The sequence below is a fragment of the Drosophila yakuba genome, chromosome 3L, assembly GCF_016746365.2.
Source record: "Drosophila yakuba strain Tai18E2 chromosome 3L, Prin_Dyak_Tai18E2_2.1, whole genome shotgun sequence".
In the NCBI taxonomy this organism is placed as follows: domain Eukaryota; kingdom Metazoa; phylum Arthropoda; class Insecta; order Diptera; family Drosophilidae; genus Drosophila; species Drosophila yakuba.
In genome coordinates this window covers 21,174,454-21,189,439 of record NC_052529.2, presented here as the reverse complement: position 1 = coordinate 21,189,439, position 14,986 = coordinate 21,174,454, and the positions used below count along the sequence as shown (strand labels likewise).

The window sequence follows — 14,986 nt, the reverse complement described above, 5'->3', positions numbered from 1 at the left end:
CAACATTTCAACATAATTCACAGATGATTTGAAAAGCTCTCAATTAATTATCTAAAAAGGCTCAACACACTCATTAGCCAGCTAGGATATCCCGTGCAATGTCCAATTACCCTTTGGGGTCCCATAAAAATATGTTTTCACATGTCGTCCACAGTGCAATATTCCTTCGCTTCTTTTTCCGCCCATCCTGACTCCCTTTTTTATGTTCTGCGGCGACAAAATTGAGCAAAATGCAAACACGGACAAAGGGAGGAAAAGTTGACCATAAAATTTAATGGCAACACGTTAAGCGCAGAACCAGCAAAAGGGACACAGGTTGGTCAATTGCAGGACTTTCCCCCCAAGAAACGAGCGTAACGTCCAGGTTCACCGGTTCATTTCGGTGGCACGCACCTTGGACATAAATTGCCGGAGCACATACGGCCAAGTTCCAGCGGGCAAAATGCTCTTACCCGTAGCGCCACCTTTCCACCTGTCTTCGCTTCATGCTCGTTTTGCATGCTTCAGGAGCACAGCAGGGGTGTCTTTTCTAGCTGCTTTTCAAAAATAATAATCATTTTTGAAAACGTTCAGTCAAGTTTAATTATTTGGTTAAGTTGGTACAAAATATATTAGCTTTGTACTTTTATTTACTTTATTTTTTATTCTTAATACCAGTTTTTCTACATTTTCCCTCAGTATTCATAAACACAAAGACTTCTCTGCCTGAAAGTTTAAAAGGCCTTTCTGAAAGTACTTCATTTCCAACCAAGTAAACTAAATTAAACTTTTTATCTTAAATAAATAAATCAAATCATGCACTTCTGAAAACATTTATTTTAAATTTAAATCTCCTAGCTAGTTAACCGCAGCTGTATACATATGCTCATGTCTGACGGCCATGTTTGTTTGCCTGGACTTCGTCTCTTTTGCGTTTTCATTTTTTCATCTCTTATATAGCATATTTCTTTGCGCTCAATTTCCTGTATTTTGTAGCCGTCGTAGCCATTTCCTGTTATTGCATTTTTAAGCAGGACTTTTTGATGGAGCTTTGGGGAGCAGGACGGCGGGCTTGAGAAGTCCGCTACCGGTGCAAAAAGGCGCACAAGTTTTTTGAAATATCAGCAACTATTAAAATGCAATTAATTTTGAGTGAAAAATTCCCAAAATACTCGACCTAAGAGGCTTTTTGTGTAGTGTTCAGTTGCTCGAATGGACTAACTCATATGCTCCTCATAATGGCAAGGAGTCCATGCGACATTAGGCATGAATGTTTTCATGTCTTGTTCCGTCTCTATTTGTTCTTGGAATACTTTTGAATTTGTCCTAGGGTGTGGGTAATTGGTCGGCAGACTTGTTGGGCGACAACAGAGCGTGAAATTGTAAATATTTCAGTCTCCTTGACTGGCAAACAAATAAAGCTAGGTATTGACGACTCAGAATTATTTTCCACGATCTTTTTCAATAGGATCAACCGTTGTTGGTTTCCTAAGGTTATTAGTTAGGTCTTTTGTAAAATTGAAAGCACATGGGTACGAATAAAAGCTAAACGAAAACCATTGTATAAACTGCAGAAACATATAGCATATATTTTTATATTTTTTAAAATTAAATACATATTCAAAAAGGAATTTATTTAAAATGTTTGGTCAAAGTAAGTAAGCTATTTCCACTTACTTGTTCATGAACAAGGGCTGTCCATTGGTCCAGTCCTCGGAGAAGATGTGCAGCGACATTGGACGCGGACCACTTTGGGCCGGGCACACCACCCTCATGGGTCGCAGAGGTCGTCCGGAGTATATCATAAGGCGGTTTTTGGTGTGACACCGCATGGCATCCTCGGAGGTGGGATCAACGGGCAGATAGGCGCCCCAGGTCTGAACGAAGAGCGACCTCTCCGCCGATTGGGCTTCGATGTACCAGGCCAGGCCTTCGCAACTGGCGTCCTGAGTCTTTAAGGGGTACTTGAGTTCATCCTCCCCACCTGCTCCTTTAAGTTTCAACTGCTTCCTGCAGTCCGGTTGTCTCTTGAATTCGTAGGAAGCCGAGAAGAAGACATCCGCAAAGTCCTCCGATATATTTAATCTTGTGACCGTGAAGGAGAGCTCCATAATCCTCGAATGTGAAACGAAAGTGAGCGGTGCGTTGCTGTACAAAGCACTGGAGTTATCGCAGAAGCAGCCCAATTGAATTTTCACGTCCCTAAATGGAACATCGAACAGTCGCAGCTCCGTGATGCGGCCCTCGGGATCCAGTTGATTGCAGCGGGGTCTGCCTGTATGCAGATCCGAGTCAGTGGTACAGGCTGTACCCTCTCCAAAGGACACGTTATGCAGGACCAGTTTCACCCTCTCCGAAGGACCTGCCTCAAAGCGGTACAAGCAGGTTATGTTCTTGGCTCCACCTCGTCCGTAAAGAAACACATTCCTGGGAACCTGGATGTTGCCCTTGCGCTTCTTGAAAATTCTTGAGCAGAGTGGCGGCACCGGATCTTCTCCGCGTCTTCCCGCCCAGGTCTCGCCACCTTGTTCCGTGTCCACAAACTCGTAGTTCAGAGCAAACTGTGCTGGGAATAAGGCGGTGCCTGTGTGCGTGTGGAACTCCAGTTTCTGCAAGCGGAAAATGGTAAAAAGAGAGTTGGAATACTGTAAAAAATTTGTGTCTTGAATAAGATAACAATGAAACAAACTGAAATACGTTTCTGTTTCATCTTTTAATTTTTTTAAGGCTTTCAAAATATTTACATGCTTTGTAAGTCGATGTATGGAAGCAGGGCTGTGAAAACAGCTTCGGTTTATTTGCCTAAGTACTAATAAAAATTTAATTCCGATTTGTCCTACATTTTGCATAACATTTAGCTTCAATGAATATTCCGCTAAAATAAATTTCCGTGCCATGTTCAATTTAGTTTTAGAATTTATTTAATATTGACAGTGCCACAAAGTGCACATATGTATTTAATTTAAGGGAGCTTATGGATATTTCGAAAAGTGCCTTATGAATGCACTGTGAGCGCGGAATTTGGCATCACAATATTTGCAGTTCATATTTGTCAACGAGGAGCGACGTCAAAAAGGCTAAGCAAGCTTATTGCGGTTGTCTGTTTGTCCGTGCATGCCGTCAATGCTGTCAATGCCGCCCACTTTCCCGCCCACGGCCACGCCAACGCCCACTTTCCGCCCCCTATTTGCCTTTGTATTGTGTGCGTGTGTGTGTGTGTGTGTGTGATGGGGGTGCGGGCTTTGTCGAATTTGAATTTGGCGCCTGCCCCTGGGAAATTCGCTCTGCTCCTTCGTTATTTGTGCACGTCTGGCGATGCAGTCGAGTGTTTAATTTGATTAATTTTGTCAAGTTTAAAGCAAACACGAATCGCTCTGCACTCTGCCAAAAAATTCCCAGCTTCCGGCTCCCAGTTTGCAGCTCTTCAGTTTTCCAGCTGCGTTTTATTTATTTGTAAGGGCCCTTGGGCGTGCCAAATTGGGCACTCGGCACTCGGTGCTCGCCCGGCAGCCAAGGTGCAGTCACAAAGTCGTGTTCCCCGACTGCCTAATTTTTATTTTATTTTTTTAAGCCCCGGCCAAAACCAAGAAAACAAACAGTGGCAGCTGACAAATTAGAAAAGTCCTTCGGTTAAGTTCTAATTTTCCCGACTTCCGTACGATGCCAAATACAGCCCAAAGGTAGGCTTCTGTTACGATTGGACTGCCGTTGGCGAGAATAAAGTGTTGCCTACTCTTAGGCATCACAACTACCTAATGACAACCGGAAGTGAGTCAATTCAAAGGTCTCCTAGAAAAAAAGTAATTTTGCTGGATACCAAAAGTGAAATCTATTCTATCTATCTATATATTCAAAGCATATTTAAGGACGGTATATTCCGAGAAACACGAAGTGCTTTAAGGTCCTTTTAATGCTAAAGTTGTACTCCTTTCTAAGCATTTTCTATAATGGCTGAATAAATATGTCAATTTAATAGATAAAGATGTCTGTTTGTAACATTAGCTTATGAATATGTATTTCTAACAATTCTGAAGCATAACACATAATTCATTTACCACATTACTCGATCTATTGGCATTAACCGAAATAGTATTCTTTGATCTACTTACCAAATCTCGTCCAGTGCTCACATAGCTCTCCAGCGGACTGCAGGGTCTCTGTTTATTGCCCCCCATCACGGCACTACTTCCGCTCACTCCGCTTCCTATGGCCGTGTGATCGCACAGCTTCGGAGTTTCGTAGTCGTAGATCTCCAGCATGAGTCGTCGCTTTCCCTTGGTGCTCATCAGGGCCACTGCGCTATTTCGATCCGAGCTGACGACCGCAGCTGCCGAGACCTCCTTGGAGGACTTGCCACTGGAAATGTAGTTGAGGCTGTCCTTGACCCCGGATAGGGGCTTACCAGAGCCGGGTGGTAGAGCTGATCCTCCGCCAGGACCTCCTCCCTGGTAGCCGCTGTACTTGTTCTCCTGGTTGAAAACACTCGACTGCGTGGGGCCGTAGATGTAGGTGTCCACCGGATTCCAGGCGTTGTCGATGTTCACCCGCAGGTTCCGATTCAGCTTCGGGTTGCTGGCACTGTAGTAGTAGCTGCCGTAGTTGCTCTGGTTCAAGAGGGTGGGCTTGCCCCCGTCCGCCGAGGAAGCAACGGGGGGTGGTGGGGGCGGCTGGCCGGTTGTGGAACTTGTCGATTTCATGGGCACATAAGTCCCATAGCTATCCCACATCCTCAGGCGCGTTATCCACGGTGGCAGATCGCTCTGCAAAGAAAGCAAACATATGTTATTGTTTAATTCTTTTGTTGACATTATTTTAGAGTGCACTGAGAAAAACTAGCGAGGTACTTGAATCGTTTCTGACCCCGACCATGAACTTCCTATGGAACTTCCTCCATAGTATGCTGCTGGAAGCAGCTTTTTAATTTAGCAAAGAAGGCCGATATGCCAGACTCTGTCAAATGCTTGCTGCATGTCGATAAATACAGCGATGCAGTATTCCAAATCTTCAAGGGCCTGTAGTATGTGTTTTGTCAACCTGTGAACCTGCTCTACAGTGCTGTGTCCCTGTCGAAATCCAAACTGGTGATCTGGGAGGATACAGCGCTCCTTAATAAAGTAACCTAGTCTGTTGGCAATCAGCCTTTCCCATATCTTGGATAGCGAAGACAAGAGACTTATGTATATATGAATAACTTTATTTTTATTTTAATCATTAAATGTGTAAGTTTCTTAATTAAATATGTTTTGAGAATAAATATGTAGCCTGCATCAAAGCGCACTTGAACATAAATATATAATTTAAAAACTACCTCCTAATTGTGGAACATACCTGGTAAGGCTGTTGATAATATATCAAAATATCAATTTATCGATAAATGTGAGAAATGTGGTCGCAGATCACAACAACTGAGATGGCTCATGAAAAGAAGGAACACCCTCTCGCTGAGATGCAAAAGAGCTGTGTATGCGCACTGTATCGCACTATGGGGCGAACGACCACCTTATGTGGAAAAAACCCATTTTTTAAAAGTCGTTTAAAATTTTTTTTTTAATTGAAATATATTCAAAAAATAATCTATCATGTTAAGTACTTGAAATTTTAAAAGAGGGCGCCACTGTTCAGTGAACAGCTGTTTAGTCAGCTGTTTCATTTGCGCTGGCACACCGATAACCGAATTTTTGTTAATCGCTAAAAAATCTTAAAATTTTGAAGTGAAAAAAGGGCATAAACAATTATCAAAAGTGTTACTTATAACATGCAGTCGAATCCTTGTGGTTTTTAATATGTGTTTGGGATCTTCGAATGTTAAAATTAACTGTGGTGTCCCAATAATCTTCAGTAAGTTTTAACCCTAATAAAACACAACTTTTGTAGTGTATTCTAATTTTTAAATAGAGCTACAAAGTGAGTCCGGCTCACTCCGTCTCTAAGACCTGTTAAATATTGTAGAGTTATCAATTCCTAGTATATGTTATTAGTATAAATGCACACTTATGCACACTTTCTCCAAAATTTAACTTTTAAGGGTCTAACCACCTCAAAGTGAAAAACAGCAAATTGTTCGAGAAATGGATAACAGAGACGACGAGTAATGCAAAAATTAACGCCATTTTTAATGGTTTTAAAGCTTTAATTCGTGTATGACGATGAACAATAGCTGTGAAACATAAATATATTTATTACAATAAAATTCTAGTTCCTTGAATTTTATGTTTTTTGGGAATTTTTAAGAATAAGCAAGAAGTAAAACATCGATATTTTTAAAAAACAAGGTAAGCAACCCCCATTTCTTACTTTATTGGTTTAATTTAAAATTATATTTTAAATTTTTTCGATCAAAAAATTTTTTTTGTACACTGAAAAAAAATTTGGGTTGTTTTTTTTTGTTTGAAGGCAAGACCACGCCCATTTTTTCTCAAATATATTACTATTTTTATCAGGAACATAAATCAAAAAACAGAACTTAAATATGTTGCTTCGTTCTCGAGTTATTAATTAATTCCACACAAAGTGGTCGTTCGCCCCATAGTGTATCGTACCGATCTGGTTATACTGGATCCAGATTTGGGAAATCGCAGCCAAATCAAATTATAAACGAATCCAGGTGATGCAAAATCGAGCACTACGACAAATAACCAACTGCCCCTGGTACGTACGAAACTCCACACTCCATAAGGACCTGAATCTCTACACAGTTGAGGAACAAATTGGGAGACACACAAGTCGATACAGTGACAGACTACTGAGTCATAGCAGCCTTCTTGCAAGACGTCTTATCCCCGCTCGACCTCTGAGAGGACTCAAAAGGCAAGGCTTTGCCAAGACATTTGGACAGCAGTAAAAACTACTATGTATATATGCTCCTACTTCACTAATTTGTATATAGTGTTTGGTTACCCCTAGGATATTTCTCCCCTGTGATGTTAAGATACAATATTATGATGTACGGATTCTTCACTTAATAAATAAAACTAAAAAAAAACCTCCTAAGTGTGGAACATACCTGGTAGGGTTGTTGATAATATATCAAAATATCAATATATCGATATTTTTCCTGAAAATGATATATATATTTTTTTGCCCAAATATCGGTATTGCGATATTTTTTGTAGATTTTTTTTTTATATTTTCCCTTTGCTCAATCTGATTTCGACGCGATGCCAAGTACATAGAAATGAAAAACGGGACTGCAAAATGCAAACTGTGCGAAAGAATTATAAAAACCAGTGGAAACACTTCAAACATCCATATGTACATATGTGTGCGTATGTTTCAGAAAGTTCAAAATTTCACTGAAAATCGACGATTCTACTGAAAATCGACGATTCTACTAAAAATCGAACAATAAACGGGTACATACACTTTGCTCACAACATTTATTTTTATTCTTAGCTGTCTACAAACTTCGAAAATCTCCTCTCTATAACCGAGGCAGGTGTGTTTTCAAATTTTTAAATTTTTTTTTTAACATATTAAGATTTTATCAAAGATTTATAATCTGTAACGCAAATGTTAAATGAACAGTCCACTGTTAAAATTAACAGCTGTAAAGTCAGCTGTTGTAAACAAAAAGCACATGCCATCTGCGAGCTTCTTTTTTTAGTGCTTAATAAAATTAATATTTCTTAAACCAAAAGGCCTAAACCCGTCAAATTTGAAATGAATACTCAACCTTCAGGTGTGTACTATGTGTTTTTACTAATATGTTGTTCGTGTTCGTGTTCGTGTAAACTTAACAATTTGTGTATTTAGCAAGTGATGTCTTCGTCCAACTTTTAAAATAAAATTTCAACTTTGAATAGAGTTTTAAAAAATTGTTGAAATTTGTTTAGTAAGTGTGTTAGTCCATGTTGTAGAGTGATTAATTCTCTATTTAAAACATATTGGTTTCATTTGCGAATTTTTGCGACTTTTCGCGAAAATTAAATTTTTAGGTAGCAACCTCTCAATTGGCGATGCGGCCCTCTTAGAAGTGTGGCGCACCCAATGGGTAGCTCGTGAAAAACTGAATGCTATATTCAAATTTATTTATCGCCGAATGCATTTTGGAAATGAATAAAAGTCACATATGGGAGAAAACGCGCATGTTTCATGTAAATTTGTTGAAGAAATGGAAAATGTGCAATAGAAAGCTGGATAAATTTGTAGCAAAATACTCGGCATGGACGGAAGGCAATCTTAGCTTGAACTTACTTGGAAGTTTAAGCAAAGTTGAGCCTGAAAGACATCAAGCTGGTCGTCCAAAAATAACATTCGGGTTAAAAGGACCAAGAGGGCAGAGAAAGCAAGCAACCAACCTCTCAAGACTCCAAAAACATAACCACGGATTATTGTTGCAAGCGTCGAGTATAGCTGCACGGAAGAATGGGCTCAACGATCTGGCTGCAGTACTCAAAATACTGGCCTTTAACCCAGCTAAAGCCAAGATAATTAGGAAGTGGATAAGCCTACAAGATCTTTTAGATCATACAGTAGCACGAACAACTGTGCCATAAGACCGGAGAACTAATTATTGATCGGCTTCCCTGGCCTCCAATGACAGCGACCGTTCACAAGATTCTGGTTCACTCAAAACAGATTCTTGAAAACACAGTTCTTCCAGTCGGCTATTTTGGCGAAGAGACTGCAGAAGCCAGAAATAAAATTTACAAGTCCGACAGACTTCATCATGCCAGAAAGCACAGTCGAATTTCCAACTTTACAGATGTGTTTCACAGAGGATTGGAAACTTCGGACCCCATAATATCATCAATAAATTTAGGCAGGCGCACTAAAAAACATAGGCGACTTCCTCTTCCGCGAGAAGTCATTGAATTGTTGTCGTGCGAGTTTGAACATGCAGACGAATGTTTGGATGATCCTCATATTGGAGAGGAATATGAAAATGACTTATTATTTAACATTGAAATAGATGCTTTGTGGGTGGGAGGGGGGTTGGGGGTGGTCACCCACTTTTCCAAAATAATTTTAAAGGTGTGTTTAAGACTAGTAAAAAAAATGATCATCGTATCTCAAATAGTTTGCAAGATATTAATTTATGCCAAAAAACAGGTTGAATTCCCCATAGTGCACAGTCTCTCGAAACGCCATTTCAAATGGCACTGCCCGCAGATCCTGTCACCCTCGACGAACTGAAACAACTTGTTTCCTTGCTGAAGCCAAAAAAAGCCCCGGGACATGACCTTCTTGACAACAGGACGATAAAAATCTTACCAGATCAAGCTCTTCGGTTTCTGGTACATATTTTTAACAGAGTTTTACTTGAGGGATATTTCCCAAAAGTCTGGAAAGCTGCAAATATAATCCTGATACTAAAACCAGGGAAAAATCCGACAGAGGTAGACTCGTATAGGCCGATTGGCTAGAATCTCATCCCAATAGCCTAGCGAGACGACTAAGTATCGCAGCCCAAAGTCATCGGAAAAGAATGAGAAGAAGACCAAAACGCCACCACCCTCAAGACCTGATTAACAGGGACTTGACATAAAAGTGCTACATGTGAATCCGCTCAATTCTTTATTATTATTCTATATTACTATTCCATTTCCTATAAAAACTACCCAATGTAATCTTTGTAAATTAACTTAGAAATTAAAAAAATTTGTTTAATGTAAATACTCAGATTAGATTAAGTTGTCCAATAAGGGTAATAGTACTCTAGTCCAAATAAACAATTTCGTTAATGATAAAAAAAAAAAAAGAGTAACGGGTATAATAAAAACGTATCTTTATGCAAAGATTTGCAAAGACAACATGCCATGGCGGTGTGTGGGGAAGGAAGGATTACAAGGGGTCCTGAAAATATGTGTGCCGCATTATAAAATGACTTGCAGATTTTAGGCAAGTATTAAAGAAGATTTATGTATTTTGATAGATCATATATGTACATGATAGATCATCATAAATTTAAATCCATTTTCAGATCACAACAATGATTGAGGACAAATACACTGGATGTGTAGGAGGACTAACTAAGATTTTGAGCTGTGGAGGACGAAGCGTTCACCTGCGATGCTGTTACGATCCCAAACTCGAGTCGATCATTTCTCACAGTTACAGCTCACTTTCTTTATGAAGAGTCGCTGAATTTTATATGCCTTAAAGCTTCAAGAATGGATCAGGTTTGTCTAAATTGAAATATTTTTTTATATGTGTTTTGTCGTCCATTGTTTGTCTTGTGCTCTGTCGATATGTGACTTCATTCTTATTTATTTATCAAGAAACATTTTATAACAAACATTTTGTGTTCAATATAGTCGCATACCAGTGATTATATTACAACTTTATTGGAAGAGGCCTGCTCAGAGTTATGTATTAACCGTTTCAAGTGGACAACTCTGACTACTGACAGCGCCAATAATATGAAGTGCGCTGCTAAACTTTTCTTGGGGCACGAAAAGCATGTGCCGTGCTTCCCGCACACTATTAACACTATGGTTGTCGATGATTCCATTAAGGAAATTCAGTCCTTTTCCAATATTTTGAATAAAATAAAGCGAATTGTTATGCACTTTAAGCACAGCACGGCCATGATGGACCTATTGAGAAAGGCGCAAGCCGATGAGGGCTCTCCGGAAGGGAAAATAAAAACTCTTGTTCAAAACGTGGACACCCGGTGGATATGATGCAAGCTTTCCTCAACCTAGCCAACAAAGTCGCAGTTATTTTTATTAATAAATCTGAACACGTTAAGGGACTTCCCGAAATGCTGAATTCTTTAAAAAAAAACTATATGTAGGGACTTATGTAGTCTCCTTCAACCTTTTAAAGCAGCCGCGTAACAGATAAGTGGTGAGCAGTATGTCTCTGTTAGCTTAGTGATTCCCTTAATAGCTTTGATATCGAATCAAATTCTAAAATTAAACATGGAGACAGAATACGGAAAGCGAGGAAAGGAGGCGCTTGTGAGGATTTCGAATAAAAGATTTTAGTCGTTCCACCAAAATAAAACCTTGGTCAAAGCGTCGTTTCTAGATCCTAGATTTTTAAAAATGATGGTGAAATAGGCGGTGTTTGAAATTAATACTGAAAACACAATGTCTGCCCAAGAATGACGGGCATGTTATCAAGCTAAAATTTTGCTTAATATTAATAATAACAATAAGTAATATTTATAAGTAATAACCAATTAACTTGTAAATGTAATCAGTTTAACATAATATATATTCATATATATATAACATTTAAAATTTTGGTGGTACCAACTGTACCCAGCTCCCCCCCTCTACCCATCACTCGTCACCATGGACTGGCAGGCCCCCCCGCGTGCCATCAAGCTAGGCAAATTAACGCCCTGCAAGAAGGCCCTTAGATCAAGGGAGCCCAGCACCAGTAGTGACTCCAGCACCTCGCATTCGGAGCCCGGTGAAGTCAAGCGCAAGCCTGCGCGCAAGCCCCAATTGGAGGAACTTGACGTTACCCCCAGCACCAGTGCAGCTTCGCGTCGTAGGCTTGCAAACAATCAGTTTGCCATCCTCTCGAGCGAAGAGGAAGATAATGACGACGACGACCAAGCCACCTCAGACGAAGTACCCGTACCCGCTGCCAACAAAACCCCGGACAAACCCAACCCGACCCCGAAGACCATCAAGCCACCCCCGATCTACATCCCTGACGTGACCAACATCACAGCGCTGGTTAAAATGATTACGACTCTCGTCGGTGCCCAAAAAGAATTCTCGTACAAGACTGAGAGGAACAACAATGTACGAGTAATGATGCCTGACAAGGAATCCTACACAGCCCTTCGTCAGCAGCTCGTGGCACAGAACAAAAGGCACCGCACATTCCAACCCAAGGATGAGAGAGCGTATAGAGTTGTCATCAAGGGACTGCATCACTCAACCGACCAAACCGAGATTAGAGAGGAACTCTCGAAACACGGCCATACTGTCAGGGACCTGCACAACCCAATCGGCAGGAAATCTAAGGAACCCCTGGGGATCTTCTTTGTAAACCTGGAACCGGCGAGCAACAACACCGAAATATACAAGCTGAAGAGGATCTGCAGGTCGGTCGTCACCGTTGAGCCGCCTCTGAAATTCAACGACGTACCGCAGTGCTTCAGATGTCAAGGGTTCGGACACACCCAGCGCTACTGCTTTCTTGAGTTTCGCTGCGTCAAGTGTGGTGGCCATGAGTTCTTCGAGTCCCTTGGACCTCGCTTCATTGCAGCCGGAGACTTCAATGCAAAGCACTCCTGGTGGGGGTCCCGCACAAATAACCCCAAAGGTAAAACGCTCCACAAGTACCTGATACGCAAAAACCTGGACTGCCACTCTACTGGAGAGCCCACACACTGGCCCTCGGACCCTTCTAAGCCGCCGGATCTGCTGGACATCGCGATCTGCAAAGGCATAGGTCGTGCCAAACTCGTCTGCACCACATACGACAGGCTCGTATCGGACCACAGCGCCGTCAACCTGCTCCTCAACATCCCCGTCCTCAGGAAGACGCCGCTCCGTAGACTCACGGGGAATCGTACCAATGCCCCAAAGTTCACGTTCTGGATGCTCTCCTCACTAAACCCAGACCCAGACCTCTCCACACCAAGCAACATAGACGCGGCCATCGATGACTTAAACAAGGAGATACATAATGCCGCCGAGTTTGCGAACCCTCCTCCCCCTACGACCCCGAGAACTCCAGCAAGGGACCTGCATCTGTGGTCCCCAGAAATCGCCGCCCTCGTGGCCGAGAAAAGACGCCTCAGAAGGGTATGGTTCCTCTCGCGTAACCCCAGGGATAAGACAGCGCTCAATCGTGCCTCCAAGGAACTGAAGGAAAAACTGACGACCCTACGCCAAGACTCGTTTCAACGTTTCCTTGAAGACCTGGAACCTGGAGACCCGCAGCACAACCTGTGGAACGTCACGCGGCATATCAAAAGACCTGCCAAGAAAACGGTACCAGTGCGTAAAGCGGACGGCACCTGGTGTCGGTCTGAGGCAGAAAGAGCCGAAGCTTTTGCTGACCACCTCCACACTGCCTTCACACCGTTTGACCGATGCACAGCTGCAGAGCAAGCTGACACCATCAGAGCTGTTGAAAGCCCATGTGCTCCAGGACCAGCAATCCAGCCCGTTGCACCAGAGGAGATCGCGCAGGAAATTGCCTCACTGAAAAACGGCAAGTCCCCAGGCCCCGATCGCATCGACGCTACTGCACTAAAAATGTTACCCACATTTTGCTCACAGCTGCTCGCCAACATATTTAACAGCTGCTTCCGGCTAGCTGTCGTAGCTGTGTAGCTCGCCTCCTATCGTCCGATTAGTTTGCTGGCAATCCTCTCCAAAATACTCGAAAGAGTATTTCTGCGCAGAGTGTTGCCAGCACTGGACGAGGCTGGTTTGATCCCCGATCACCAGTTTGGCTTCAGGCGCTCCCACGGAACACCAGAGCAATGCCACCGGCTTGTAGAGCAAATATTGGAGGCCTTCGAAAGGAAGCAATACTGCTGCGCCGTCATGCTGGATGTCAAACAGGCCTTCGACAAAGTCTGGCACCCTGGTCTCCACTACAAGATCAAGTCGCACCTTCCCGGATCCCACTTCGCCTTCCTCAAATCCTTCACCGAGGGTAGAGAGTTCCAAGTTCGCTGCGAAACAGCGACCAGCACGCCTAGGCCGATAAGAGCCGGAGTACCCCAAGGCAGCGTTCTTGGACCAATACTGTACACACTCTACACAGCAGACCTTCCTATCACACCCTCCCGAAGCCTAACAGTGGCCACATACGCCGATGACACCGCCTTCCTAGCCTCCGCCTCAGACCCCCAAGAAGCATCAGCCATCATTCAAAGCCAGCTGGATGCCCTCGACCCATGGTTGAAGCGATGGAACATTGCCGTGAACGCAGACAAATCCACCCAAACTACTTTCTCCCTGCGCAGAGGAGACTGCCCCCCCAGTCACGCTCAACGGGGAAACTATTCCATCTTCAAGCACCCCGAAATACCTCGGATTGACGCTAGACCGGAGGCTCACTTGGCGCCCCCACCTAATCGCCAAACGACACCAGGTCGACCTGCGCCTCAAGCAACTCCATTGGCTCATCGGGAAAAGGTCCAAACTTAGGGAGAACCTAAAACTCCTCCTGTACAAGGCCATCCTGAAGCCAATTTGGACTTATGGGATTCAGTTGTGGGGCACTGCAAGCGTCTCTAACCGAATCCGCATACAACGCTTTCAAAACAAGTGCCTGAGGCTAATCACTGACGCTCACCCATACCACGAGAACTCGACAATCCATAAGGAGCTAGGAATACCGTGGGTAGCAGAGGAAATCTCCCGATTCAGTGCGAGATACGCCAAGCGTCTAGACAACCACCCAAACCATCTGGCTATCAACCTCCTGGACAATAGTGAAACCATCAGGCGCCTCCAGAGGAAACACCCGCTTGATCTCCCCCACTTATAACCCACTACAATGAACCCCCGACCTATCTACAACTTTGTCCACATGGACAGATTTTAAATTAATAAATGTACGATACAAAAAAAAAAAAAAAAAAATAAAATTAGAAATAGTTACATACACATACTAATTATTTAAACTTTTACATATTTCTGATGTCGACAGTTCTCAGGATTTGAGGGACTTCATGAGCTGCCATAACACCTCCATTGCAAAAGAGTTGGACGATTAGAACAAGAAAAGCAAGGAGCTTAAACTATATTTTAGCTTGCCCCAAGCTGCTTGGGAAAGCAATCCAATCGAGGTATGGAAAGGCCACAAGGCAACAATGACGGGCCTTTACCGCTTGGCCATGAGGTACTTGATAACTCCGGGTAGCTCAGTGCCAATGTGTATTGTGCGACGCACGAAGCCGGATGACGGACAAACATATTACTCAACGAGTGTCTTTAAAATCTCTGAGTTCTAAGTTCTGACATTTATATATGAAATTTATTATTATATGTATCATTATCCGTATTACAAACGTGGACAAAAGTATTTTGACAACGCAATGCAAGATCAACCACCGCTTTTAACTTTTAAATGAGAC

General features: G+C 42.5%; 1 protein-coding gene across 2 annotated transcripts in view; it reads right to left on the bottom strand.

The window, feature by feature from the left end:
- Positions 1–14,986, bottom strand: part of LOC6539435 — an 82,301-nt gene that overhangs the window by 5,975 nt on the left and 61,340 nt on the right. For both annotated transcript variants that reach the window (XM_039374768.2, XM_039374769.1), the window contains exons 11-12: positions 4,089–4,739; positions 1,657–2,588 (exon numbers count right to left, since the gene is read on the bottom strand). In XM_039374768.2, the coding sequence (XP_039230702.1) occupies positions 1,657–2,588; positions 4,089–4,739 (1,583 nt within the window). The remainder of the gene's footprint in view (positions 1–1,656; positions 2,589–4,088; positions 4,740–14,986) is intronic.